Source organism: Rhodotorula graminis (assembly GCF_001329695.1).
Source record: "Rhodotorula graminis WP1 unplaced genomic scaffold RHOBAscaffold_15, whole genome shotgun sequence".
NCBI lineage: Eukaryota > Fungi > Basidiomycota > Microbotryomycetes > Sporidiobolales > Sporidiobolaceae > Rhodotorula > Rhodotorula graminis.
In genome coordinates, this window is record NW_017264942.1 from 208,127 (window position 1) to 232,714 (window position 24,588).

General features: G+C 69.4%; 6 protein-coding genes across 6 annotated transcripts; 4 read left to right on the forward strand and 2 right to left on the reverse strand.

Annotated features, from left to right (window-relative positions):
- Positions 1-264: 264 nt before the first annotated feature.
- RHOBADRAFT_55848 (uncharacterized protein) lies at positions 265-6,743 on the forward strand (the record flags this gene model as incomplete). Its single annotated transcript, XM_018418047.1, has 19 exons — positions 265-1,337; positions 1,402-2,208; positions 2,359-2,374; positions 2,439-2,743; positions 2,804-3,704; positions 3,773-4,063; positions 4,126-4,416; positions 4,481-4,573; positions 4,639-4,681; positions 4,743-4,804; positions 4,874-5,264; positions 5,333-5,566; positions 5,633-5,824; positions 5,897-6,038; positions 6,102-6,162; positions 6,229-6,249; positions 6,320-6,379; positions 6,460-6,489; positions 6,598-6,743. The coding sequence occupies 19 exons, from the start codon at positions 265-267 to the stop codon at positions 6,706-6,708; spliced, it is 5,124 nt and encodes a 1,707-aa protein (XP_018268423.1). The 3' UTR covers positions 6,709-6,743.
- A 974-nt stretch (positions 6,744-7,717) lies between these two features.
- On the reverse strand, positions 7,718-11,309 carry RHOBADRAFT_46826 (uncharacterized protein; the record flags this gene model as incomplete). Its single annotated transcript, XM_018414864.1, has 9 exons — positions 7,718-7,878; positions 7,982-8,280; positions 8,359-8,525; positions 9,177-9,239; positions 9,320-9,353; positions 10,045-10,300; positions 10,442-10,541; positions 10,734-10,838; positions 10,974-11,309. The coding sequence occupies 9 exons, from the start codon at positions 11,307-11,309 to the stop codon at positions 7,718-7,720; spliced, it is 1,521 nt and encodes a 506-aa protein (XP_018268424.1).
- A 187-nt stretch (positions 11,310-11,496) lies between these two features.
- RHOBADRAFT_18305 (uncharacterized protein) lies at positions 11,497-16,129 on the reverse strand (the record flags this gene model as incomplete). The annotated part of the gene is made up of 12 exons (XM_018412422.1): positions 11,497-11,849; positions 11,939-12,148; positions 12,227-12,377; positions 12,458-12,614; positions 12,697-12,898; positions 12,975-13,330; positions 13,807-13,986; positions 14,027-14,188; positions 14,381-14,776; positions 15,611-15,810; positions 15,871-15,961; positions 16,029-16,129. Coding segments are annotated over 12 exons (2,559 nt in total), but the record flags the coding sequence as incomplete, so codon positions are not given.
- Positions 16,130-17,803: 1,674 nt separating this feature from the next.
- Positions 17,804-20,846, forward strand: RHOBADRAFT_55850 (uncharacterized protein; the record flags this gene model as incomplete). The annotated part of the gene is made up of 2 exons (XM_018418048.1): positions 17,804-20,669; positions 20,787-20,846. 2 exons carry the CDS (start codon positions 17,804-17,806, stop codon positions 20,801-20,803), a joined length of 2,883 nt encoding a protein of 960 aa, XP_018268426.1. The 3' UTR covers positions 20,804-20,846.
- Positions 20,847-21,776: 930 nt separating this feature from the next.
- RHOBADRAFT_46829 (uncharacterized protein) lies at positions 21,777-23,280 on the forward strand (the record flags this gene model as incomplete). Its single annotated transcript, XM_018414865.1, has 4 exons — positions 21,777-21,985; positions 22,075-22,555; positions 22,676-23,195; positions 23,267-23,280. 4 exons carry the CDS (start codon positions 21,777-21,779, stop codon positions 23,278-23,280), a joined length of 1,224 nt encoding a protein of 407 aa, XP_018268427.1.
- Positions 23,281-23,903: 623 nt separating this feature from the next.
- Positions 23,904-24,521, forward strand: RHOBADRAFT_46830 (uncharacterized protein; the record flags this gene model as incomplete). The annotated part of the gene is made up of 2 exons (XM_018414866.1): positions 23,904-23,992; positions 24,377-24,521. 2 exons carry the CDS (start codon positions 23,904-23,906, stop codon positions 24,519-24,521), a joined length of 234 nt encoding a protein of 77 aa, XP_018268428.1.
- Positions 24,522-24,588: the final 67 nt, after the last annotated feature.

Genomic DNA, 24,588 nt, shown 5'->3' on the forward strand with positions numbered 1-24,588 from the left:
CGCTTACCCGCGGCCGTTCGTCGTCGGCGTCCTCTCCGGCGTCCGCCCGACTCGGCACGCTCCTCCCCCGCGGCAGCCCCTGTCCCTGGAGCCGCCAGAGACGTCGAGCTCTTCCTCTCGCCCTTTGCGACCCAGCCGGTGCACCCGGCAGCTCGCCCTCGCCCGCGCTCGACACCCCCGTCCCCTCATCAGCTCCTCCGACCTCGACCCTCTCCCGTCCTCCCACGAGCGAGCGACCCGACCGCCGATCGGCTAAACACCGACATGGAGCGCTCCTCGTCGCCCTCCCCCTCGACCCGCAACCTCATCCGCTCGTACACGACCAGCTCGGACGAGTCGGCCGCCGAGCGCATCGCGGCAGCACGAGCGGCGAGGGAGCGGCGACGACTCGAGCGCGACCGAGACGGGAAGATGGACGGCGAGGTGGCGCACGAGCGCGTGACGGCGGTCGAGGTGCCGCGCGTCGAGGTCCACGAGGAGGCCGACTCGCAGGACGGCGAGTCGTCTTTCGACGGTACGGGCGGCGGCGGCGGCGGCCAAGGCGACGACGAGGTCGCCAGCACGACAAGCGGCTCGCTCGTGCCCAAGCTGCGGGTCCAGCCGTCGTCGGACCGCTCGTACACGCCGTCGGTCCCGTCGACGCCGTCCCGGTCGCAACCGTCCACCTCGCCCAACTCGTCGTCGACTGTCCCTCTTCCCCCTCACGAGTCGGCCTCGCCTGCTCGCGCACCCGCCCTCGCGCACGCCACGCCCCCTTCCCACACCTCCCCTGCAACCCCTCGCCGCCAGTCGTTCGAGGTCGCCAACATCCCTGCCTTCCGGCCCAAGAACACGAGCCCCATCGCGTCGCCCTCTTCCCCTTCCCCAGTCTCGACAACCCCGCCCGGCACTATCAGCCGCCCAACCTCGCCCGCTCATGTCGCGCTCGCCGGCGGCCTGATGGAGCGCCTCAAAGCGCGCCGCGCGGCCAACCTCGCCGCCGCAGCGCAGCAGTCGGCGCATCCCGCCTCGGCGCCGCCCGCAGCGAGCGAGGCCGGCTCTTCAGCGGCCTACACGCCGCTGTCCGAGGTGCTCCCGCTCCCGTCGCACGAGGCGGCGACGCCGCCGACGTCGCCGAGCCAGGAGCCCGTCGCGCTCGAGTCGCCCGACCCGGCGGCTGAACGTCGTGCGCCGGCCTGGCCCGGCTCGAGCGACGCGCACACGCCCGCGATGGGCTCGGACGTCGAGCAGGCCGCGGTCGAGGCGCCGTACAAGGCGAGGCGCACCGTGTCGTCCAAGGTGTTCGGCCGCGACGGCGAGGAGGTCGACTTTGAGTTCACCCAGCTGTCCGACGTGCCGTACGTCCCTCTCCCGACCCTTTCTCTCGTCGTAGAGCACATCCTGACTATCCTGTACCTACAGCGAGCAGACCGAGCGCAGCACCCTGTCGAACTGGCGCGACTCGGTCCCTCAGCATCGCCGCCACGGCTCGATCTCTTCGGCCAGTCGTCCCGCCTCGTCCATCTTCTCGGCGCCCGCACCGCTCCACGGCACGCTCCCGAAGCGCTTCTCGCTCGCGAGCAGCGTCAGCAGCCGCCAGCAGGCCGACGGCTCGTTCGCGCGCCCGTCGCACTCGAGGCCGCTCGTGCCCGGGTCGTCGTCATTGTCGGCCGTTCCCGAGACGGCGAGCAGCAGCAGCGAGCACGGCTCGCGAGCTTTCGAGGCGCCCGACAAGCGTATCGACGCGACGTCGCACATGCTCGGCCGCAGCGGGTCGACCGGGTCGATCTTCCCGGCGTCGAGCATCAGCAGCGGCGCGCGCTCGTCATCATCGGCGTCCGACCGCTCCTTCGTCGAGTCGCGCCGTACCTCGCCTCCTGTTCGTCACCCGAGCCCGACGAGGCGAGTCTCGCCCGAGGTCGCTCGTCGTGCGGCCCAGTTCGCCCAGGTCGACGGCCCGCCGCCAAGCCCGACCAAGTCGACGTCGAGCCGCTCGAGCTCGCCCGTCAAGCGCTACGTGCCCGACCGCCAGCCTCTCCCGCCGCCACCATCCGGCGCCCAGCTTGTCGCGACCTTCCCTTCCGCCCCGACCTCGCGCTCGCTCACGCAGCTCCCGACGGCGACCACCGACGAGCTCAAGGACCCGCTCGTCGACATCTCGCGCAGGCGCGAGGAACGGCGTCGGGCGATCGAGGCGTTCCAGGCGCAGCTCGCGCAGGACCCGCCGTCGTGCGCGAGCGACCCAGCGCCGCGCGCGACGGCGGACTCGAGCAGGGCGGCACCGAGCTCGCCCAGCCGGAGCGGACGCCCGCACGAGGTGGAAGGAGGGAGGCGGGAGCCGAGCGGGGCCGAGCGCGGGCGCTCGCTATCGCCCGACAGCCCGATCCTGTGCGAGGTGCGTCCTCTTTGAGCCTCACCCTCCCTCCTAGTGCACACCGACTTACACTCTCTACGAGCAGGGCTACCTTTTTACGCCGCAAGAGCGCGTGGACGGCCGTCACGACCCCGACTCGCTCGACGGGGCTCGTCGGTACTGCGTCCTCACCTCGGCCGGCCTCGACTTTCGCCCGACCGACCAAGAGCCCGGCTCTCGACCTCGTCGAGCGTTCGCTCTCGTCGACTGTGCCCTCGTCGACGACGATCCGCCTGCAGAACTCGCCGCAGGCGGCCTCCGACCCTTCGTCGTCGTCCTCAAGGACGGTCGGCGGCAAGACTTTGCGTGCGAGAGCCGCGGCGAGCGCGTCAAGTGGGTTTCTGCGCTCCAGTACGTCCCTTCTCGCTTCTGCGGCAGTGTATGCCCACCCTGACACTCCTCGCCTCGCAGAAACGCCATCATCTCGAGCACGCGCGACCGCCTGCGCTCCGCCAACGGCGACCGACACGGCGCGCGTTCCCTGTCGCTCGACAACCTGTCGCCGACGGCCGAGTCGACGCGCACGATCACGCCGCCGGGCTCGCGCTTCTCGGAATCGCGAGGGACCGTGCACAGCTTCGCCGGTCCCGCCGAGACGAGCGAGGGCAGCTCTACGCCGCCGCCCTGGTCCCCTCGCGGGCTCGGCCTGTACTCGTTCGCCGACGACAAGCGCCGGCCGCTCGTCCACCGCGAGCTGTCCGGTCGTTCGGCGTCGACGGCGTCGTCGCACCTGTCGTACTTGCCCGAGAAGCCGACCGCCGACCGCGGTCGCTACGACCGGGACCTGTTTGGCCTGTACAGCACCCGGCTGCCGACGGCCGTCGCTCGCCCGTCGTCCGAGCACTCGACGTGCAGCAGCCGCTCGCTGCCTCCTCTGCCGCCGCACAAGGACCTGTCGGGACGCGTCAAGATCGGCCATCATCGTGCCCAGTCGGAGCTCCCGACCTACTCGACGCCGGTCGACCAGCCGCCGTTCCGCCCGACGCCGACCCGTCCGACCTCGAGCAGGACATTCGGCACCTCCTCGTCGCCCTCGTCGCCCTCGTCGCCCGAGAAGCGCCTCGAGCCGTCTTCTACCGCCGACGCGACGTCGTACGTGTCTCCCGACGAGGTCGCTGCCCTCGAACGCGAGCTGCGCGAGCTCGGCGGCAAGGTCGAGTCGGCCGCGTTCCCTAAGATCAAGCGAGACGAGCGCTACAAGCGCGTGCAAGAGCGACTCGAGACGCTGCAGCGCCGGCTCACGAGCACCTCGACGGTCCAGAGCGCGACTACCTCGACCGACAAGGCGAGGGAGCTCGATTTGGCCGAGAAGGTGCGCCCCACTCTCTCTCTCGACCTCGTCTCGGCGAGCGCGAGCCTGACCCTCTTCTCCTCCTGCAGGTCGACTACCTTCTGCACGTCGTCAACACCACGATGCTCGACAAGAAGGCGCTCCACCCTGTCGATCCACAAGGCGAGGAGGTCATGATGTCGCGCGTCGAGGCCCGGATCCGCGACCTTCTCGCCAACCTCGACAAGCCGACGCCCATCTCCCGCTCGCCCAGCTCGTCCTCGTCGCCATCTACGATCAGGGCTCGCGCCGAGCCCGACAACTACACCGTCACGACCCGGGCCGGCATCCACTCGCCGAGCGAGCACCGAGAGTGGCAGCGCGACCTCGAGCGGTTCAAGGTGCGCCCTCCTCTCCCTTTCCTCTTCCCTGTGTATCTCACACTAACGCGTGCGTCCCACAGAACGATGCTGCCGTCCCGTATCCGCCGAGCGCCTCGTCGGTCGCGTCGCCCAACACGGTCCTGCGCGAGCGCGAGCGCGCGAGCCGCAAGCTCCAGAACCTGTCGCCGCTCTCGCCCAACACGCTCGAGCCGTACGGGAGCGCCGGGTCCTTCTTCGGCGGTCATGGCGGCGGCATACCGGCCGCACGACCGCGCGACCCGTTCGCCGGGAGCGGCGTCGTCGAGTCGACCGAGTCGGGTGCAGCGAGGCAGGCGCCTCAGCAGTCGCACCAGCAGCTCGTACCGTCTCAGGTGCGCCCACCACCTTATACCTCTCACAAGGCGTGCACTGACCCGTTCGGGAGCCTGTCCGCAGCCGTCAGTCCGGTCGCGAGGCAAGTGGGGCGGTACCGCAAGCGCGCAGTCGGTCGTCTCGTGGGCAGAGAGCGACGTCGGCAAGGTTGAGCAGGTGCGCACCAGTCCTCCTGACCGTTCTTCAGGAGAGCCGGTCCCTGACGAGGTTCTCTTTGGCAGGCCCTGTTCCGCATCCTCGACGGGTTCGAGCGTCAAGACGGCGGTGCGTCCTCCTCTTCCTTCTCCTTCCCTCGCCCAGGCACTCATCGATGTATCTCGTGCAGCACTCGCCGAGAACCAGCACCACCAGGAGCGCATCGCCCACGTCGTCGGCGAGCTCGCCAAGGTCCGCTCTGTCCCAGCTCTCCTCGTTCCACCTTCGCAGCCCCGTCCTGACTCTCTCTTTCTCCCACAGTGGGTCGCCGAGGACCGCTCGCTGCGCGACGCCCAGTTCAACGAGCTCATCGGCGCCGTCCACGGCGTCGTCGACCACGTCGCCGAGCTGCCGCAGCGCATGCTCGCCTCACTCGGCGCCGCCGAGGCGGCAGCAGACGTGCAACGCGCGCAGCCGACCGTCGATCACGCGCATGACGGCTCGGACGAGCCGAACGGGCTCGCGGACCCTGTCGAGACCGCCGTCGTCGCCGAGGACGCGCTCGTGCAAGACGGCTCGCCCAAGAAGCGCACGATCGGGCTCAATCCGCTCAGCTCGTTCGCGCAGCTCGACCGCAAGATGGCCAACGGCGACACGGCGGGCGTCGGCGGGCGCGTCAAGGGTCCTCGCATGCCGGGCATCCGACTTTGGGGTGCGTCCCGCCCGTCCGGCCCGTCCACCTTCCCTCACGTCGTACTGACATTTTCTGTCGTCGCGCAGGTGCGCCTGAACCTGTCGCCGACCGCGTCAACCGCTGGGGCGGCGGCGCCGTCGCAGCCAAGGCGTCGGCGGACGAGCTCGCAGCCGAGGCGGTTCTCTCGGCCGACGCCGAGGCGGCGTGCGCTCCTCATGGGCCTGTCGTCGATGCGCTCAAGGGCGACGAGAAGCTCGGGCGGGCGCTGCAGGCGATCGCCGACGGGAGCGGCGACGAGGTCGATGCCGGGGCCGTCTCTCGTGCGTCCCACTCCTTTCCCTCGATCATCCCTGCCGAGGCATTACTGACACCCGCACGTTATACAGTCGCCGTGTTCGAGATCCTCCAGACGTTGCGCGACCTCTCGAGCAAGCAGGCTCTGCAGGAGGCGCGAGAGCAGGCCGAGCGCGACAAGCACGGCGGGCTCACGCTCAAGGAGATGGCCGAGCTCGAGGCCAAACGCGGCGAGATCTTCCGGCTCGAGCAGGAGACGGTCATGAACTCGGAGCGCACCGCCAGTCCGTCCTCTCGTCCACTTTCTTCTCTGCCCGGACCTCTCGGATCCTGACGAGGACGGCGCTCGCCCGCAGAGATCAACGAGATGGTCGCCGCACTCGCCGCCAAGACCGAGAAGGCCGACATGCTCCTCGCCCAGATCGCCAAGAACGTCGAGGAGGGCAAGACGACGACGATGGACCCGGCGCTCTCGGACGAGGTCAAGCGGCTGCTCGGGTGCGTCCTCCTTTCGCCACATGCCTCAATGCGACCTGCGTCTGACCCTCCCTCACCTGACAGCGGTGTGCGCTCGGGCGTCGACGAGCATGTCAAGGACTTTCGAGGTCAGCTCACGAGCGAGGTGCGTCCCCCTCACTCTGAAAGGGGCTCGAGCGCGTCTTGACCTTCTTCGATTTTGCCCTCGCAGGTACAGCGCATGTTCAAGGAGGTGCGCGAGCGTCTGCTTCCGCCTCTTGTGGTCGGCACGACCCTGACCATCCTGTTCCTCGCCGTCGCAGGTCGGCAAGCTTCGCGACGAGAAGAAGATGCTGCAGACCGACATTGCCGAGCTCATGGCGGTGCGTCCTCTCTCTCTCTCTCTCGTCCCTTTCTCTCTCGACTATCGCACTCGGGTCCTGACGTCTCGAGGTGCGCGCAGTTTGCGGCTAAGCAAGGAGGAGGCTCGACCGTGCGTCCACTTTCCTCCCTCTCGATCTTCTTCTGCGTCGTCCGCCTTCCCTGCCATCTTTTTCTCGACGATCTCTGACACGCCTCGTGCACCTCTCTCTGCGCGCAGGGCAAGGCCGCCGCCCCTGCTCCTCCTCCTCCCGCCGTCGCTCCTTCCGTCGACCTTCCCAAGCCCGGCCTGCCCTCGAGCGGCTTCTTTGGTCCTCGCGCGATGAAGTAGACGTATCCGAGACTGGAACATGAGTCTGTGTCTGTGCCTGTGCCTCGTCGACGAGTGCTTTTCGCGAGAGAAGGCCAGAACAAAGATTGAAAGAGCGAGACGAGGGGAAGCACCCGCATCTTGGGCTTGTTTTGTCGCAGGGCGCGCTCCATCTCGCTCGTTGGCGTCGACCGAGGTCCGGAGACCTGCTCTGCGACCGAGGCGGACGACGAGGGCCGGCTCGTGCGCTGCTTTCCCGGCGAAAGAGAGCCACGCGTCGACGAGCGGGCAAGCCACTTCCTCTCGGATGCGGCTCTCTCTTTCGCTCCACCGACTCTCGCGGGACGGGGCGCAGTAGGTCTGAGCACGACGCGGCGAGCAAGGAGCGAGAGAGAGCGAGCGAGCGAGCGGCAGAGAACGGACAGACGACGGTCGGGAGCGAATGCGGAAAGAGGGTCAAAGCGCACGGCGCTTGCTCGCCTTCGCTTGCTCGCTCTCTCTCGCTCTCGCACACGCTTTCGCTCCTGTACTAGCTGTGCTGAACGAGCAACAATGCGCCAACCGAGAGGCGAGACGGAGCGGATCCTGTCGCACGTTCGCGCGTCGCTCGACGAGAGGCGCTCGAGCCTCGAGGAGTGCTCGCCGGCTCACCTCGCGGTCGCTCCGCCTGCTCGCCTGCGACGTCGAGAGCCTGCTCGGCGCCTGTCTGACAGCCTGAGCAAAAGTGAGGAGGAGAGCGCGCGCCGGAAGAGCCGAGCCATCGAGGTCAAAGCGGCCGTGTCGCCCAAGTCACAATCCTCGGTTTCGCTCGCTCGCTTCTCTCGCTCACGGTCGGCGCACGCAGCCGCAGTAGAGAAAGAGGGGGGAGGCCGACCTGCATCGCTCGTTGCACGACCCAGACGCCCCCATCCGAGCCCTGCCGCTACACAAACACGCGTCGATCCTCCTCGCTCCTCTGTCGCAGTCGCACAAAAAAGCCGCTCGCTCGCCGCTCGTGGGGGTGAACCACGGGCCGCACGCCGCGCGCTGCTTAGTTGCACTTCTTGACGAGGTCGTTGATGAACTGCTCGCGCTTGCCCGACTCGCCGCCCTCGATCCACTGCGGGGCCTTGCGCGTGCGGAAGCCGCCGTTGGGGTTCGAGAGCTTGAACGGCCACAGGAAGTTGGCGACCTGCTTGAAGTGCGGGCCGGCTGTTGGGGAGGGGGCGCGCGAGGAAGAGGAGAGTCAGTGACCGGGTACGAGGTAGAGGACGGACAGAGAGGAGGCGAGGAAGGAAGGAGGAAGGGGACGCACCGGTGACGATCTCGTGGACAATGTCCTCGATCGACAGGACGCCGTACTTGCCGAGGTTCTCCTCGATGATCTGGTTCGACGAGAGCGGGAGGCGCTGCTTGTTGACCTTGCCGTATCCGCGCTTGTAGATGAGCTCGCGGACCGTCTTGAGGTTGGGCTCGCCGTAGGTGATGTAGGGCTCGACGCGGAGGAGCATCTCGGTAGTCGCCTTGGTCACCTTGACGAAGACGCCGTTGTTGATCTGGAGGAGACGGAGGAGCTGCAAGATCTTGCGCGGCTTCGGGGCAATGTTGTTGATACTGTGGGGGAGGGAGAGAGCGTCAGGGACCGCGCTCGTCGTCGTCGACAGAGAGATGGAGAGAGAGCGTAGGACGGACCCCTTGGTGCGCATGACAAAGTAGACCTTGGGCTGGGCCGGGACGTAGAAGTCGCCGTTGGCCTTGGCCTGCCTCCTCAGGCGGATCTCCTCGCGCTCCTTCTTGTTGTACTCGTTGACGTACTGCTCGGCACGCTTGAAGATGACCGAGCGCTTGGCCTTGCGGGCCTGTGTCGGTCGGGCGCACGGGCGGGCGAGAGGACGACAAGGGCGGGTGGGCAGAGGGGAGAGGGGCACAGGGTCAGTGTCCGGCTCTCGCTCGTGCTCGCTCGTCGTGCTCCTCGGCCCTCGCTCCTCCTGCACGAGCACGGGCACGCTGCTGCGGGTCGAGTTGGGGCGATGTCGAAGCGAGGTGAGGTCGAGTCGGCTCGCGGTCGGAAGGTGGTGGTGGTCGAGGCCGAGGTGGGAGGCGGCTGGTCGAGGTCGGGTGTCGAGGTCGAAGCGGCGCCGCACGCACACGCCGCACACGCTTGTCGTCGTCGACGCGCAGGGCTCAGTCCCGAAAGATGGTATGGTTGTCAAAGGTGACCGCATCGACGCCCGTCGACTAAAACAGGCGCCTCAGCAATTTGGGTATAATATGGTTGATAATCATGGCCTGCGTGCGTGTGCGTGTGCGGGTGCGGGTCGTGCGGCGCGAGGCGGGTCGAGGGCGAGGTCGGTGAGACGAGGTCCAGGTCGAGGAAGGGGGGAAGGGGAGGGTCGTCGCGAGTCGATGTCGTGGTGCTCGTCGTGCGTGTTCGTGCCCGTGCTCGTCGTGCGCATCCACCCTGACCAACCGCACCGAGCGAGACGAGGGCCGAAAGGGAGAGGACGCACCTTGCGGGCCTCGAGGGCGGTGGCCCTCTTCTCCTCGCGCGACTTCTCAGTCGACTTGCGCTTCTGTGTAAGGTGCAAGTGTGGGTCAGCGGAGTGGCTCTAGAGAGGGTGCACGAGGCGAGGCGAGGGAGGGCGAGACGGACCTTGAGGAGCGTCTCCGGGACAAGGGGGGTCGAGCTGTCGACACGGGGACGGGGGAGGGCCAAGGGTCAGTCTGGGTGGTCGTTCGAGGGTGTGGGTGGAGGTGCAGGGTGCCGTCGGTGTCGCTCGGTGCGGTGGCTGGTGGTGGTGTGGGCCGGGGCAAAAGCCTGAGCTCGGCGGGGGGTGGCCACGGCTGGCGGCGAGGGGCTTGGCGGGCACGGTCGGGATGGTGGCGGGAGTGGTGCACGAGTAGAGGAGAGGCAGACGGACGCAGACATTGTCGCGGATGGCCTGTGCGAGCAGAGACGGAGGGGAAAGCGACGAGGCGAGGCGAGCGGCCACCGCAACCCACCCTCGAGCTCGCCGGCCTCGTCGACCTCTCTCCCCCGCCCCCTCACTCTCCCTGGCACACTGCAAGACCTGCAACCACACGCTCAGTACCTCAGGCCCTCGCCCACCGGCAGCCCCAAGCTGTCGCGCTCTCTTGCTCCCCCTCGCTCCTCCTCCTCCTCCTTCTCCCCCGCTCATCCTCGCACGTCCCCACACTGCTCTGTACCGCTCTCGCTCTCGCTCTCGTCGTCGGTGCACTCTGCCCCGTCACTTTGCGCGCGACCCTCTCAAACGCTCGTCGCTCTCTCGCTGCTGCTGCTCCACACTCGTCTCGCAACTCGGGTCTCGCTCGTTGCACAGCGCACCTCGCTCAAGCACCGCTTCCAACCGGGCTCACCACCTCCACCCGCCGACGTGCGCATTGATGACGGGCCTCGCCCCGTGCCCGACCCCGACCCCGTCGCCCTCGGTCAAGCCCCTCAGGCTCCGGCGCCACTGGTCGCGCTTCCTCGACCGGCGCCGCTCCTCGTCCGTCTCGCCCTCGGCGAGCAGCACGTGCAGCTTGGACGACGGGTGGTGCTTGACCCCGAACCGGCCCCGACCCTTGATGTCGAGCCGCTGCAGCGCCGGGCCCTTGGTCACCCACGATTGTGCTGCGTCCCGTCGTCGCGCTCGAGGTCAGTGCTCGCTCGAGAAAGCCCGTGCATAGCCAGGGACGCCCTCGCGTCGTCGGCGAGAGCGCCTCGGGGCAAGAGGGTCGTCCGGAACAAGAGAGAGAAAGAGCGGCGACGCACCGACGACGAGCTCCTCGCGCCTCAACCCCTTGGCCATGGCGTGGTCGCGCGCGAGCGCGAGCATCGACAGCAGTCGTGGTGCCTGCTTCTTTTGCGACGCCTGTCGACGTGTGCGGAAAGGAGAGGAGGAGGACGGCGGGTCAGTACAGACTGCTCGAGGCACGAGCTGCGGACGCAACCGAGCTGTTCAAGAGCGGCGCGTCCGCCACAAATGGCGCACGGCACCGCCCAGTACGGCACGGCCTCGACCGCAGCGCTCACGAAAAAGAGAGAGAGAGGATCGCCGACGCACCTGGAGCTGGAGGATGGCCTCGTCGGCCGTCCGGCCGGCGACGAGCCGCGACAGGTCGTTGAGCTTGCGGCGCGACGTCTTGAAGTTGGCCGTCGACGACTTGTGCTGCACGTGTTGGCGATCGGGTGCATGGGGGCGGGTCGAGCGAGGGCGGTGCGAGGGGGAGAAGGAGGGGCGAGGGGGCGAGGTCAGCGGGCGCGCCTCGGGCCAGGACAGGACAGGAGGGGGCGAGGGACGCACGAAAGTCGCCTGCTTGACCTCGCGCTCGAACGACAACCCGCTCCTCGCCTGGCTCAGCGCGACGTCCTCGTCCTCAATCGCCTGCTCGAACACGTCCTTCTTGCTCGCCTTGTCCTCGCCTGCGGCCTGCGCCGCCGGTTCACCGTCCTCGGCGGCGGCACTGCGCTGCAGCTTGCGCGGCAGGAGGTTGCGGATCGAGGGGAGCGACCACGAGGCGTGCCGGACTTGCTGGGACGAGATGGCGGCGGTCGACGACGACGGGACGGGCGCGCGCGCGGCGGGCAGCGCGCGCGACAGGGCGTGGAACGTGTGCAATGAAGAGCGAGGGCACTGCATCGTCGCTGGGCGGTGCTGGGGGCGAGTGAGGCGAGCAGCTCTCGCTCGGCGCCTTTTCCGAATCTCTCGAACCCGAGTCCCCCTTGTCGCTCTCGCTCTCCTTGAGGGCGCGCGTGCACCAGGGCTCTCCTGATACGGTCACGGACGAGCTCGAGGACCGAAAAACAGAATGACCGATGCACTTCCCTCACCCTCCTCGCCTTGTCCTCGCTCTGATCCCTCCTCGAGAACCTCTATGAGCGTCGTCCCCTCTTGCCCTCGCACTCTTACAAGATGCCGTTCGAGTAGCCCTGGAAGAGACTGCGACGGAGCAAGAGGTCAGATTGCGCTCCTCCACCGACGGCGACAAGGTCGCGAGGAGACGAGGAAGAGGAACGGCGGCGACGCACTCGTACAGGCGCGTGAACGAGCTCTGCGCCGAGTTGAGGATGAGCTTGTCGGCGTACTCGTCGAGCTGGGCCTGGGGCAGCGACAGCATGAACCGCTCGCGCAGCTGCTGCGACGTCAAGTCGCCGTTGGCGAAGCACGGCAACGACGAGTCTGCGGACGAGGAGGGAAGCGTCAGGTCCTGCACGGCGCAATGCCCGACGACGCACGAGAGGGGGAGAGGAAGAGAGAATAGGGCCCACCCTTCTGCATGAGCTCGACGAGCGTGATGATGCGCTCGGCGTGCTTCCTCGCGTCCCGGAAGCACCGCTTGAACAGGGCGCGGAACTCGGCAAACTTGGCCGAGTCGAACCCGCCGAGGATGTCGATGTAGTCCTGCGGGAGCTTGAACGGCGCCATCTCGAACCCGAGGGACCCGGGCGAGTTGGACAGCATGAAGCCAAAGTCGATGTCTGCTCGGGCAACGATGCCGTCAGGTCCGGGCCCCTCGACGACGACGACAAAGAGAGAGAGAGAGAGGAGGGACGCACGGATGAGGTGCCCTTGCAGGTCGAGGAGGATGTTGCCGTTGTGCCGGTCCTTGAGCTGGAGCAGGTAGCAGATGACCGAGTACGCCGCCAGGCTCTCGATGAAGGCGTCCTGCGCCTTGCGGTACCGCTTCGAGTCGACGGGGCCGTACGTCTGCAGGCGAGAGAGGGAGGGTGAGCCTGGATCGAGGGAGAGGGAGGCCGAGAGGGGAAGAGGGACGAGCGGGGACGCACGGCGACAAAGTGGTCGTAGAGCGTGAACGAGTCGAACACCTGCGTGTCGTCCTCGGCGCGGCTCGCGTAGGCGTTCTTCTTGAGCGAGTGCACCGACACGGCGTCGTTGATCGTCTCGATCAGGCCGCTGTTCTCGGACGTGACGAGGATGCGGAAGCTGCAGGGCGTCGGCGTGCTCGGTTAGTCGCTGCCGCACTCGGACGAGAGGATGAGAGAAGGAGGACGAGCGCGAGACGCACTAGTAGACCCAGCCGGGGCACTTCTCCTCGCTCCAGATCCGCCCAAACTCGCTGATGAGCTGGACGGCGAGCTGCTCTTGCCGCAGGTCGGCGCCCGTCTTGACGATGCACGACAGGAGCGACCAGTGCGACAGGTGGCCAAAGGGCGAGGCGGCGCGAATGCGGGCCTTCTTGGCCGTGTACGACTCGCCGAGGACGGCACCTGCTCGAGGAACGAGTCGGTGAGTGCGCGCGACGAGGGACTCGGCGCAGCGAGACGAGGGAGAGGAGGGACGCACCAGAAGGGTCGTCCTTGTTGACCGCCCGCAACACGACCGAGTTGTCCTCGGTCCTCGCCGCCCCACGGTCCTTGCCGCCCTTGCCCCACCCGGCCGCCTCGCCGCGCATGCGCTCCATGCGCTCCTCCTCGAGCGCCAACATCTCGCTCATGATGCGCTCGCGGATCGCGGCGGCGTCCTGCGGCGCGAGCACTCGCGGCCGCTGCGTTGGGAGCGGCGCAGGCGTGCTCGAGCCCGAGGCGCCGACGACGACGGCCGAGGCGGATGGTGCCGACCCGGTCCCCGAGTTGGCCTCGGCGGCGGCGTGCGACAGCGCTGCGACCTGGGCGTTGAGCGGCGGCTGACCGGCGAGCGAGCTCGTGCCCTCGGCGGCCGACACCGTGTCGAGGCTCGCTCGCGTCCCTGCGCCGCCCTGGCCCGCCGACGCCGCCGGCGTCTCGCGCTTCGACAGGCGCGCTTTGACCGCGCCGAGCCCTGCGCCGAGTCCTGCGCCGACGACGCCGCCGATGCCCGCCACCGTCGCGACGGGGAGGTGCACGAGCGTGCCCGCTGCGGCGGTCCCGGCGCCGACGACGCCGCGCGACGCCGTCTGCGACGCGTCGAGCTGGGCGAGCATGACAGCCGCCATGCGCATGCGGTCGGCGTAGTCGTCGAGCGAGATGGGCGCCCTCGTCGAGACGCTGCGCCCGCCTGGCCGGGCCGCCGCCGCGCCGCCGCCGCTCGGGCCTCCTGCTCCTGCTCCGCCCGCACCACCGCCCGACGACCGACGCGTCGCCTTGGGCTGCTTCATGCCCCGGCTCGAGTCGTCGGCGATGCTGCTGATGCTGCTGACGCTCGCGCGCTGCCGCTGCTGCCGCCGCGACGACGCCGCCGCCGACCCGACCGACGTGACGCTCGCGCGCCGCGCCTCGTCCTTGCGCTTCCACGCGAGCTCGTCCGCCTCGCGGTTGTGGATCTCGACGTCGGCGTCGGTGCCGTTCGGGCCGTCGCCGCCGGCGCCGGCGCCGCCGTCCTGGAAGAGCGAGTCGTCGCGCAGCGACATGTCGCCGTACAGCTGCTCGACGAGGTCCATCTCGCCGGCCGGGCCGTCGCCGAGGTCGCCGTCGCTCGGCGACATCGTGTCGAGCCCGGACCCGAGCGCGTAGTCGGCGCGCTCGGCGAAAGGCGTCCTCGGCGAGGGAGGCGCACCGGCCGGGCTCGAGGTGCCCGCCACGCTGGGCACCGAGCTGCTCAGCTCGCCGCCCTGCGTCGCCGCCTGGGCGTGTGGCGGAGCCGGCGCCGACTCGCGGGCGGGCCCGGCGCGCTCGAGGGCGCTCTCGAGGCTGCGCCTTGCCGCGCTCGCCTTCTCGGCCTTGTCGGCGCTCTCCTTGGCCTTGGCGCCCGCCGCGATCAGGCTCGGGTTCGACAAGCCGTCGCGCTCGCGCAGGGCGCGCCGCAGGTCCTCCCAGTTGCTGCGGCGGTCCGGGTCAAAGTCGAGGTCCTCCTCGAGCACCTCGACGTAGATGACGAACGGCGCGCGGTCGGCCGAGTTGAGGACCGACGCCTCGGACGGCGAGATGCGGACGATGCGCGCCTGCTTGCGGCGCGGACGCGGCGGTCGAGGCGTGTCAAAGGGGGTTCGAGGAGGAGGAGGGAGGGTGGCGGAGGTTTTGGGTGCGGACGGGTCGAGCGGCGCGCGCGTCGTCATGCCGAGCGAGCAGCCTCGCGGCAGGCCGTGGTTGAGGACTGTGAGCTCGGCGCGGAGCGACGACAGGCGGGCCGGCTTGGGGACGAGGACGAGTCGGGTCGACACGTCCTGCAGGCTGCGCAGGAGGTCGAGCTGCGAGCGGCACGCCTGGAGGAGGAGGAGCCGCGACAGGAACGGCTTGGGGAGGCCGTAACCGGGCATGGTGCTGCCCGACAGGTGCGACGACGAGTGGCCCGGCGACGACGAGCTGAGGAGATTGGACGCCGACTGCGACGTCATTGGGAGGGACGGGACCGACAGGGACGGCGCCGCGTGCTGGCGGACCGACTGGTTGAGGAGCGAGCTCCGTCGCTGGAGCATCGTCGGCGGCTTGGCGCCGTCGGTCGAGCCCGGCTTGAGCGACGACTTGGCGGTCGACGAGCGGCCGAACGAGCCCGACGACGGGAGCGGCGACGGCAGGAACGACATGGAGCGCGACTCGTGCGCCGTGTCGGTCGCGAATGGGATGCGCGGCGAGGCCGTGATGCGGTCGCCGGGGAGGTAGTTGGGCGGCTGCGTCGCGCTCCTCCTCGGCGCGCCCTTGTCGCCGCCGCCGCCGCCGCTCGTGCCCTTGCCCCCAGCCCTGCCGCCCTTGGCGCTCCCGTTGAGCGCCACCTTGGCGGCAGCTTTGGCCTTCTTCGCCTTGGCCGCCGCCGCCGCCGCCCCGCCGCTCGCGCCGTTGGTCACGCGCTCGTCGTCGCTCTCGCTGTTGCCCCTGCGCGCCTCGTCGTCGTCGTCGAGCGCGTCGTCCTTGGTCGGCTCCTCGATGCGGCGCCCTTGCTCGACGATCATGCGGCCCGTCGCGTTGACGAGGCCGGGCATGCCGATCGCGGCGAGGAGGAGGCCGATGCCGACGAGCGACGCCTCGGGCGCGTTGACCTTTCGTGGCGGCTCGACGGGCGCAATTGACGCGGCAGAAGAAGAAGTGGACGAGGTGGCTGAAGAGGCGGCGGGAGCGGAAGAGGAAGAGGTCGAGGCGGAAGGAGGGAGAGGTGGGTCGTTGAAGATGATCTCCTGGACGCGGTTGAGGATGCGGTGACACGCCGTAAAGTGCTCCGACTTGGGCGTGTTGGCAAAGTCGGACAGCGAGGCCTGGAGGTACCAGAGAGTCTGCGAACGGGAGGCTGTCACGACGTGCCGGGCGACGAAGGGGGCAGGCAAGGGACGCACGATGACGGCGATGTGCGAGTCTTCCTGGCAGCGCTCAAGGATGAAGTTCTCGAGGGCAGTCGACGGCGTCGTGCGGGTAATGACGAGGTAGCTGCGCGCGTGGACAGAAGTGAGCGAGGCCCTCTCGGCGGCTCGGATGCGAAAGAAGGGGGACGGACCAGAGTTGCGGCCAGTAGAACTCGACGTCCTCGTAGTCGAATGAGCGCAGGCGGTTGGTGAGGTAGTGCGTGATGCCAATCGAGCCCGGATAGGTCTTGAGGCTGCGACGGGAGGGCGAGGACGAGGTGGGTCAGCGCGGGGGTCCGAGAGAACGGCGACGACGGCTGTTCGAGGGGAGGGCAGGCGCGTGTAGCAGCCCAGGAACGACTGTAGCCTCGCGCGCTGGTCCCATCGTCGCCTTGCCGGGCTCCTGACCAACGCGAACGTGTCGGACCCGGCTCCAGCTGATGAGGGAAGGGCCAAGTCGCTCTCGCCTGCCGCGTCCTCGCGGGGCTGAGAGAGGGGAAGGGGACGCACTAGCCGATGGCGAGGTGCACGTCGAAGAAGCTCGACTCGAACAGGCGCAAGAGGAGGGCGCTGCCGGACCCTCCACTTCGTTCGAGCGCCATGCTGGTCCGTCGACGAGGGCGCTGGCTCGACGCGCACCGAGGGTGACCGGAGGCTGGCTGTCGGTGGTCGAGTGCGGTGCTCGAGCAGGTCGGCGCACGCGTGCGAGGTGCACAGCTGGGTGTGGGCACGGTTTGGCGAGCCGAGGCGTGTCTCCGCGTCTGCCGGCTCTCGACGCGCCGACTCACACTTTCGTCGCTCGACTCGCTCGCTCTGAGTCGCGCCGTACATCTCGCTCGTACAATCATGCAAAGAGAGGCGCGCCCGCATCACGGGCAAGTGCAGTGAGCTCGCCTCGACACGCTTTCGGTCTCGCACGGCCCTGCCTGCCTCGTCGCGCAGAGCCGCTGCGTTCTGGCTGCGACAACGTCGCCTGCGCCTTCTGGACGTGCCGAGCGAGCCACCCGACCGACCGGGGCGCTCGCCGTGCTGCGCTGGCGCCCTCGCGTCGGCTCATTCGAGAATCGCCAGCTGTCGAGACGCGCCAGCGGCAGCGGTTGTGGCTCGGCAAGCAGAGCGAGAGCGTTGAGAGACCGAGCAGGTATGAGGCGTGCCCGGCAAGCCCGCCATGCCCGCATCGCACGGCGGTCCAGCCAGCGAGACGCAGCGAACGAGCGGCACGAGGGCCACGAGTCGGCCCTCGACGCACTGAGCCGCCCTGACCGCCTCCAGCCAGCTCGACATACCGTCGCGGCCGCAGTAGAGCGACTGCGTGCCCGGCCGAGGCGAGAACGAGAGCGTGACGCCGCCAAGTCGGCTGTCGCGAGCTCGAGCCCGCACGAGACGCTGCGCGCGGACGGCGTCGCCAGCCCTGACCGACCGAGAAGCTCGAGCGGGTCGCCTCGCCGCGGCGCAGTGCCCATCCGGCCGGATTGTCCCGCATCGACAGGGTCGAACTTGGTCGGCGAGGGGAAGCGGCGAGACGAGAGCCTGTGCGCCACAAGGCCGAATCTGCCCTCGCCAGACCGAGCGCGTGGAGCAGTCCAGCGCAGCTCGGCGCAGCTCAGCAGTGAGCGCGAGCGATGCGAGTGAGCGGTCGGGAGCCAACCGTGGACGGCGGGGCAGCCTTCGCCTCACCCACCGCTGTCCCCTCGAGGGACGACCCGCTCCGACCTGTACCCCGTCCAGATCTATCCAGGTGAGCTATCGCAGTCAAGCCTGGCACAGCGCGGGCTGTCGAGCGTCGAGCCGACGAGGCGGGGCTGCCTCGCCATCTTGGCGCCGCTCTCTCGTCGCGAGCACCTCGTGCGAGCATGCAGTAGCACGGGGACTAACACGCTTGATCACCGGACACAGAACACACCCGCATCGAGCCCGCCTGCCCACCATGACGCCGACCTCGCCGCCCGGAGGCGGCTCCACCTCGTCCGCACCTCGTCCTCCCGCCCGCAACAAGTCGTCCTCGGCCCTGTCGACCCACACCTTGCGCTCCCTGTCGTCCACCACCTCGGCCGGCAAGCCGCGCCGCAATAAGTCGTCGTCGTCGCTCGCCGGCGGCGCCCATCACCACTCGGCCGGCCACCACCCGGTCTCGTTCGCCCACCATCGCAAGAACAGCCACGGCGCGCACGCCATGCGCCGCCAGGGCAGCGCAAGCGGCGGCAGCCAGCGCAAACCTCCCGGCGGCGGGCCGTTCGGGCTCGGCATGACGAGCATGCCGCCGGCCAGCGAGAGCGGCGAGGGCGGCGAGCACGACGACGAGCAGCAGCAGCGCGACGAGGGCGAGCACCACGGAGGGAATGGAGACGACGAGTCTACGCGGGAGCACCGCCCCGATCTCGGCCGGCGTCGCACGAGCTCGAGCAGCACGGCGACCGTCGTCGCGAGCGACCGCGGCGGGCGGTCCTCCGAGCGCGGCCGCTCTCGATCACGCAGCCGCATGCGCGAGGACGACGGCGAGCGGCCGCAGCAGCAGGCGCGCGCTCCCTCGCCGCCGCCACCGCCCTCGCCCGTACCGCCGCCGGCGAGCGACCGTCCGCGCACCGGCGGGGCCGCGTCGCACGACGACAAGGGCGGCGTGTCGGGCAGCGTCACGTCGTCGAGCGAGTGGGAGAGCTCGACCGACTCGCCGGCGCCCATCGGCAAGAGGCTGCCCGACGTCGAGGTCCGGCGCGACTTCCAGCCCGAGGACCAGTCGGCGCTCGGCCAGGCGCTCGACGAGCGAGGCGACGAGGCGTCCGAGCGGCAGCAGGCTCCAGTCGACGAGCCCGCTCAGCAGAAGCCGCCCGGCCGCGCCAACGGCAAGAAGGCCAAGTTCTCGCTCGGCGTGTCGGACGACCTCGACGACCCGGAGGAGATCGATCGCCAAGCGGCGGCGCAACTCAACGACGACCACGTCGAGCCCGCACCTGACGGCGCAGAGCCCGCCGCTGCGTCGTCGCCGACGGCCACGGCGGCTGTCCCGGCCATGCCGGCCATCCTGCGCGACGTCGAGCTCACCGTGCCGATGCCGGTTCCGCCCAAGCCCGAGCCCGACGGCGAGCAAGAAGCAGCCGGTCTCGCTGCCCCTGCACCCGTCTCGGCCCCTCAACATCTGTCGCCGCCCGACACGTCGCCCGTCGGCGCCGCCTCCGCCGGCGAGCCCTCCCTCGCCTCGGCCGCCCAACCCGAGCTCGCCTTCCCCAACAAGCCGCCCTCGAACCCTCCCTCGAACCCCAACTCGCAGCCGCCGTCGCGCAAGGCGTCCGGCACCCAGCTCTTCCGCCCGGGCGAGACGCTCAAGCCCAACTCGCCGCCTCGGCCGCCCTCGCCCATCCGCCCTACGGCGCAGCGCACTCGCCCGCTCCGCAAGTCGTCCAACGCGTCGATCATGTCGGGCGCGTCGACGCGCTCGCACGTGCCGCGCCCGGCGCCGCAGTTTCGCCGTTCGGCGAGTGGCGCGCCCGCCTTTGTCGACCGCGGCACGGCCATCCGCGCCGAGCTCGCGAGCCCGGGCCCGGACAGCGGCAGCGGCAGCGAGTCGCAGCGGCGCGAGGTCGTCGGCGAGCGAGGGCCGGCTCGCGCGCAGCACCATCGCGGCGAGAGCGTCAGCAGCATGCGGTCGCTGCGGCAGGCCGCCGACGCGACGGCCGCGCAGCCTCGGCGGTCGCAGACGCTCGGCCCCGCCGACGCACAGCGGGTCCGAGTGAGCGAGCCGCAGGGGACGGCGCTCGCCAAGCTCGGCACTATCGCCGCCGCGCACGCGAGCCGCTCGACGACGCCCTTGTCGACGTCGGCCGGCGCGAGCGGGTACGAGGGCGCGCTCACGCACGCCAAGCGGTCGGCGAGCGGCTACTTCAGCGCGCTGCGAGGATTCACGGGCCTGCCTGCGGGCGCGTCGACCCCGCCGCTCTCGCCGTCGGCCGGTACCGCCGGGCAGCGCGCCATCCCTGGCGCGTCGTCGCAGCTCTCGTCGTCGTACGGCCGCAGCTCACGTCCACGGTCGTCGCCGTCGCCGCGCCAACCTGCGCTCGTCGTCAAGTTCGTCGAGCCGGCACCGCCTGCGCCTCCTCCCCTACCTCCTTCCGACACGCCCGCTCGCTCGACCTCGCCCACCCAGCACCAGCGCCCGCTCTCGGCCCAGCACCGCACGGCGTCGAGCGCATCCCTCGGCCCCATGTCGCGCACGCAGCAGAAGGCGCTCCTCGCTCGCGACGCGCCGCAGGCCGCCACGCACTCGTCCGCCCTCGCGCCTCCTGCCCAAGGTCCCGGCGTCCCCTCGGGCCTCACGCCGGCGCAGCAGCAGTTTCTCCTCCTCCAGCAGCAGCGCGCTGCCGCCACGGCGGCGTCTGCGTCGTCCGCCTCGCCCTCGCCCGCACCTCAAGCCGCCGGCGCCGCCGCGGTCGCCAACGGCATGCAGAAGTGGGCGTTCGGGCTCGTCCGAGAAGCCGAGCGCATCGAGCGACAGTACCGCGCCGTCGAGAAGTGGCGTGACCCGCTCGGCGAGAGCCTCGAGCGCGTCTTGGTCGTGCGGCAGCGCGCGAGGAGGAGAAGGGAGGACGACCGGGAGAAGGTCAAGGCGGCGATCGCGGCGCAGCAGGCGCAGCAGCAGCAGCAGCTCGCGAGCGCTCAGGGTGCGGGTGCGGCGGCTAAGGCGGGCGCGGGCAGCGGGACGGCGACGCCGAACCAGGTCGCGCAGGTCCGAGGGCAGGTGCAGCGGTCGGGCGCCTCCTCGCCCGCAGCGCCGCCGCCTTCGTCCAAGGGCAAGCAACGAGGTGCGTCCTGTCTCTCTCTTTCTCTCTGTCGCCGTCCTCGCGACCTCGACTGACCCTCTCGCTCGTCCTTTTTCTCCTCCTCCTCCCTTCTCTTTCTCTCTCTCGCCCGCTCGACAGTCTCGGCACCTGCGTAGACTCTCGAGTCGCCCTCGCAATGCAGGCACTCTTGTTCACGTTCTTCACGTGCACCTCGCTCGAGCGTGCGGCAGCGACTGGCAACGAGAGAAGGGGCTCGAGAGCAGGAGGAGGCGAGCAGGGTCACTCGAGAGCGCGCTCTCGCACTGCGTCCGCAATGCGTACAGTGCGAGTCGTACACAGCGCTCGCCTTGATGCTGCGTCGGCGAGGTCATCGACTGAGAACTGAGCTTCTCACGCTCCGCTCGGTTCCGCTCCGAGCGAGAGACGTGCGGGCAGTTTCGAGCGACGACTGGTTGCAAGCGTGGGTCACTGCGAGTCCAGGCACGCGGACGAGTTCGAGTTCATTCAGGCGGCGCTTTGCCCGATCGGGCACCGAGCAGAGTGTCACGGCCAATTTGCTCGACGTCGCACCGTCTTCTCGAGAGGCGGCGACGACGAGCGCGAGGGCGTTTGTGACGGGGAGAGGGGTGCAGGGAGCAGCTCGTCGACGCGGGCGAGGGGAGAGGCAGCTGCGCCGAAGCGAACGCGACCGGCTCGAGCGTCGGCGAGGTCGAGCAGAACGAGAGCGCGCGAGGAATTTCAAGACTTGGGCCGATTCGGCAACTGCGCGTCTCCCCCTTGAGAGGGACGAGCGTCCGTCGGCAAAGGCGGTGCGGTGCGGCAGATCAGGGCCACGCTCGCTGCGGCCCCGCTCGAGGGTCCCCGTCGCCGTTCGCCGCTCTCGCCGGTCCTCCTCCCTCCACTCCCACTTCTGGCTCGCCCCGTCCCGCCAGCTTGAGCACCAGCAGCGAGTCGCACCTCTCAGCGAGCGCAGGCACCCAGACGAGCCGCCGCACCAGCGCCACACGCGTGCCCCCGCTCGTCCTTCAACTCGCCGACTCGTTCGACCCGGCGAACTCGCTCCTCCTCCCCACCTCGACTCGCCGTCCTCGTCGACTCTACCTCGTACACGCTCGCACTCGAGCAGCCATGGGCATCCTCGACCGCTTCCGCCGCAAGGACAAGGGCGTCGCACTCGCCGACGACGAGAAGGGCTTTCGCTACGAGCAGGACCCGACGCGCGAGCCCAAGGAGCGACCCGCACCTGTCGCCAGCAAGCCCGTCAAGAGCGCACGGCGACGTTACATCGGCAGCTATGCGCCTCATCCCGGCCTGATTCGCGGCATGCGCTTCCTCTTGTGCGTCGCCCCCTCTTCCTCTCCTTTCGACGACCTCGCGCCCACGCGGTTTCTCCTCGTACTGACGCTCTCGTCTGTCGCCCGCACAGCTTCCTCCTCACGTCCCTGTCGGCGTTGACGACGGCGGCGCTGTGCCTGTCGGTGGTCGTCTACTACAACACGCACGGGCCCGTCATCAAGCCGGCGTGGGGCTCGCTCATCGCCGTCATCGTCTTTGGCCTCGGCACGCCCGCCGTCCTGTTCGGCACCATGTTCGTCACGCCCCGCCTGTTGCGGCGAGGGAGCGCGTTCGACATCATCAACCAGACGCGCATGGAGCTCCTCCTCCTGTTCGCCGTCGCCGCCGTCTGGGTCTCGGGCGCTCTCGCACTCGCGTGTGACCTGCGCGGTCGCGAGAACTGCCTGTGGGACGGCTACTGGCACTACGCCAAGCCGTCCGACTTCAACGACGTGTGCGACCGCATCAACTGGTCGGTCGCCCTCGCCTACACGACGTTCGGCCTCACGGCGGCGCAGATGGCCGTCATGTGGCTCCTCGCCACCTACATCCTCCTCTGCCTCGACCAAGATGTGCGTCCATGTCCCTCTCGTTCTCGTCGCCGCGTGGCGCTCGGACCTAGCCGGCCGGGTCGCCATCGGCTTCTCCTGTTCACCTCGCCTGACCTGTTCCTCCCCGCCTCGCTCTTGCAGGTCCTCACCGAGCACGCCAACTCGATGGGCTCGCGTGCGCACCTCGCTCGCCGTCGCGCCGTGCAGCAGCACCAGGTCCTGAACGCCGCTCGCCAGTCGGGCGTCTCGACGATGGGGCCTCGGCGCTCGTCGCGCTCGTCGTCCTTTGCCGCCATCGACGAGGAGAACGGCAACTCGGCGCCAGGGCCCATGAGCGGCGGCGTCATCGCCAGCCGCGTCCTGCCCTCGCCGACCACCGGCGCGCCTCGAGCTCTCGGCGCCGGGCCGATGATGGGCGGCGCGGCGCCTGCGATCGCCGTGTCGGGTCCGGACCACCACATCGAGCACCAGCGCAGCCGGTCGATCGGCAGCAACGTGCGCTTCGCGAGCGACGAGGAGGCGTCGTCGAGGACGCCGCCCACGCCCGTCTCGTCGAGGACGCCGCCCATGCCCGCCGCCGAGCAGAACCCGTTCGACGACGAGCGCGGCGGCTACTACGGCTTCGAGAGCGAGGAGGGTCTCGCGAGCGGGAGGGACAGGCGTACGTCTTCCTTTTTCTCCAACCCTCGCCTTTCTCGAGTCGCCGACACTGACTCGCCTCCCTGCCTGCAGACCTTCGTGCCTGATGCACTCTTCCGCCTCTCGTCCTCTCGACTACTATCGCATTCTCGCACCCGCATTCCCCTATCCTAATCCCCCTCGTCTGCGCCCGCTGCCCTCCTCTGGAGCGAGCGCGAACCTCGGCCTGAAGCAGTTCCCTCTCCGTACCCCTCCCTGTACTTCTCGCCCTCTTGTACCTGTCGGTCGTCTGTCCTTGTCACCGGTGCAGTACCTTCTTGCGCAAGTGTGTTCGCTCTCAGCCCAGCCTCGTCGAGTTGCCCGTGAGCGGCCGAGTCTCTCGCAAGTTGAGTGCTTCGGCTCTCGCAAAGCCACGGCAGCGAAGCAAGGTACGAAGAGAGGGTCACTCAGGTACTCGGCTGGCAAAAGACGCCCTCGACGACGAGAGAGAGGGATCGCCTTGCTCACCGTCCGCCGGCCACCTCTCTCCTGCTGTCGCTCGCACCTCAGCTCGCTCAAGGACGGCCTCGCACGCTCTACAAGAACTGTGCGTCCTCACTTCAGTCACTCGCGTCGCAGCTCACCGACGCAGGCCCTCTCCCTCTGCAGCTCAGCTCTCATCTCCCCCCACCTCCTCGCGCTCGACCTCGTCCACCTCACACGCCCCCTGAGCCAGTAGCGCAAGCCCAGCATGGTCCTCGGCCGCCTCTTCCACTACACCTTCGACATCGTCCTCCTCTCGACCGTCCTCGCCGGCGTCAAGCGGCACACCGGCTTCCAGTGCGTCCGCCATCTCTCTCGCTCTCTCGGGCCGTGGGCAGCGTCGTGCAGGGTCTGAGCGTTCGATGAGGCCTCTCGGGTGACGGCAGTGGTGGTCACGGTGCACGCTGGGGCGGGTCTGGGCAGGTGGGCCGCCGGGGCAGCAGGACGATCGGCGGCGGCGGTCATGCGACTCGAGACCGCCCGGGCAGGATGGAGCGCACTTGCGAGAGGCGGCGAGGCGGGCACTACGAGACTGGGCTACCGGCGGCGTGCCAGATTCTCCTTGAGCGGCCGCTCGTGCGGCGACCTCTCGCCACCTCTTCTCCGCCCTCGCCCGACGCACACCTCGTCCTCCCTCTGTCGCCTGCACCCTCACTGACCCGCTCTCCCTCCCACGCACAGGTTCTCGACGTCGAGCCTGCCCGAAGGACCGGCGCAGCAGACCGCCAACACGCTCCTCGGCGCCGGCGAGCGCGTGTTCGAGCTGGCCGCCGCGACGAGCTACACGAGCTCTTTGTTCGAGCGCGAGCCGCCCAAGGTCAAGTAGACGTCGACGCGACGGTCTCGGCGGCGAGAAGGGCTGCAATTCTGTATCACTCGGGCTCTCGAGCGGT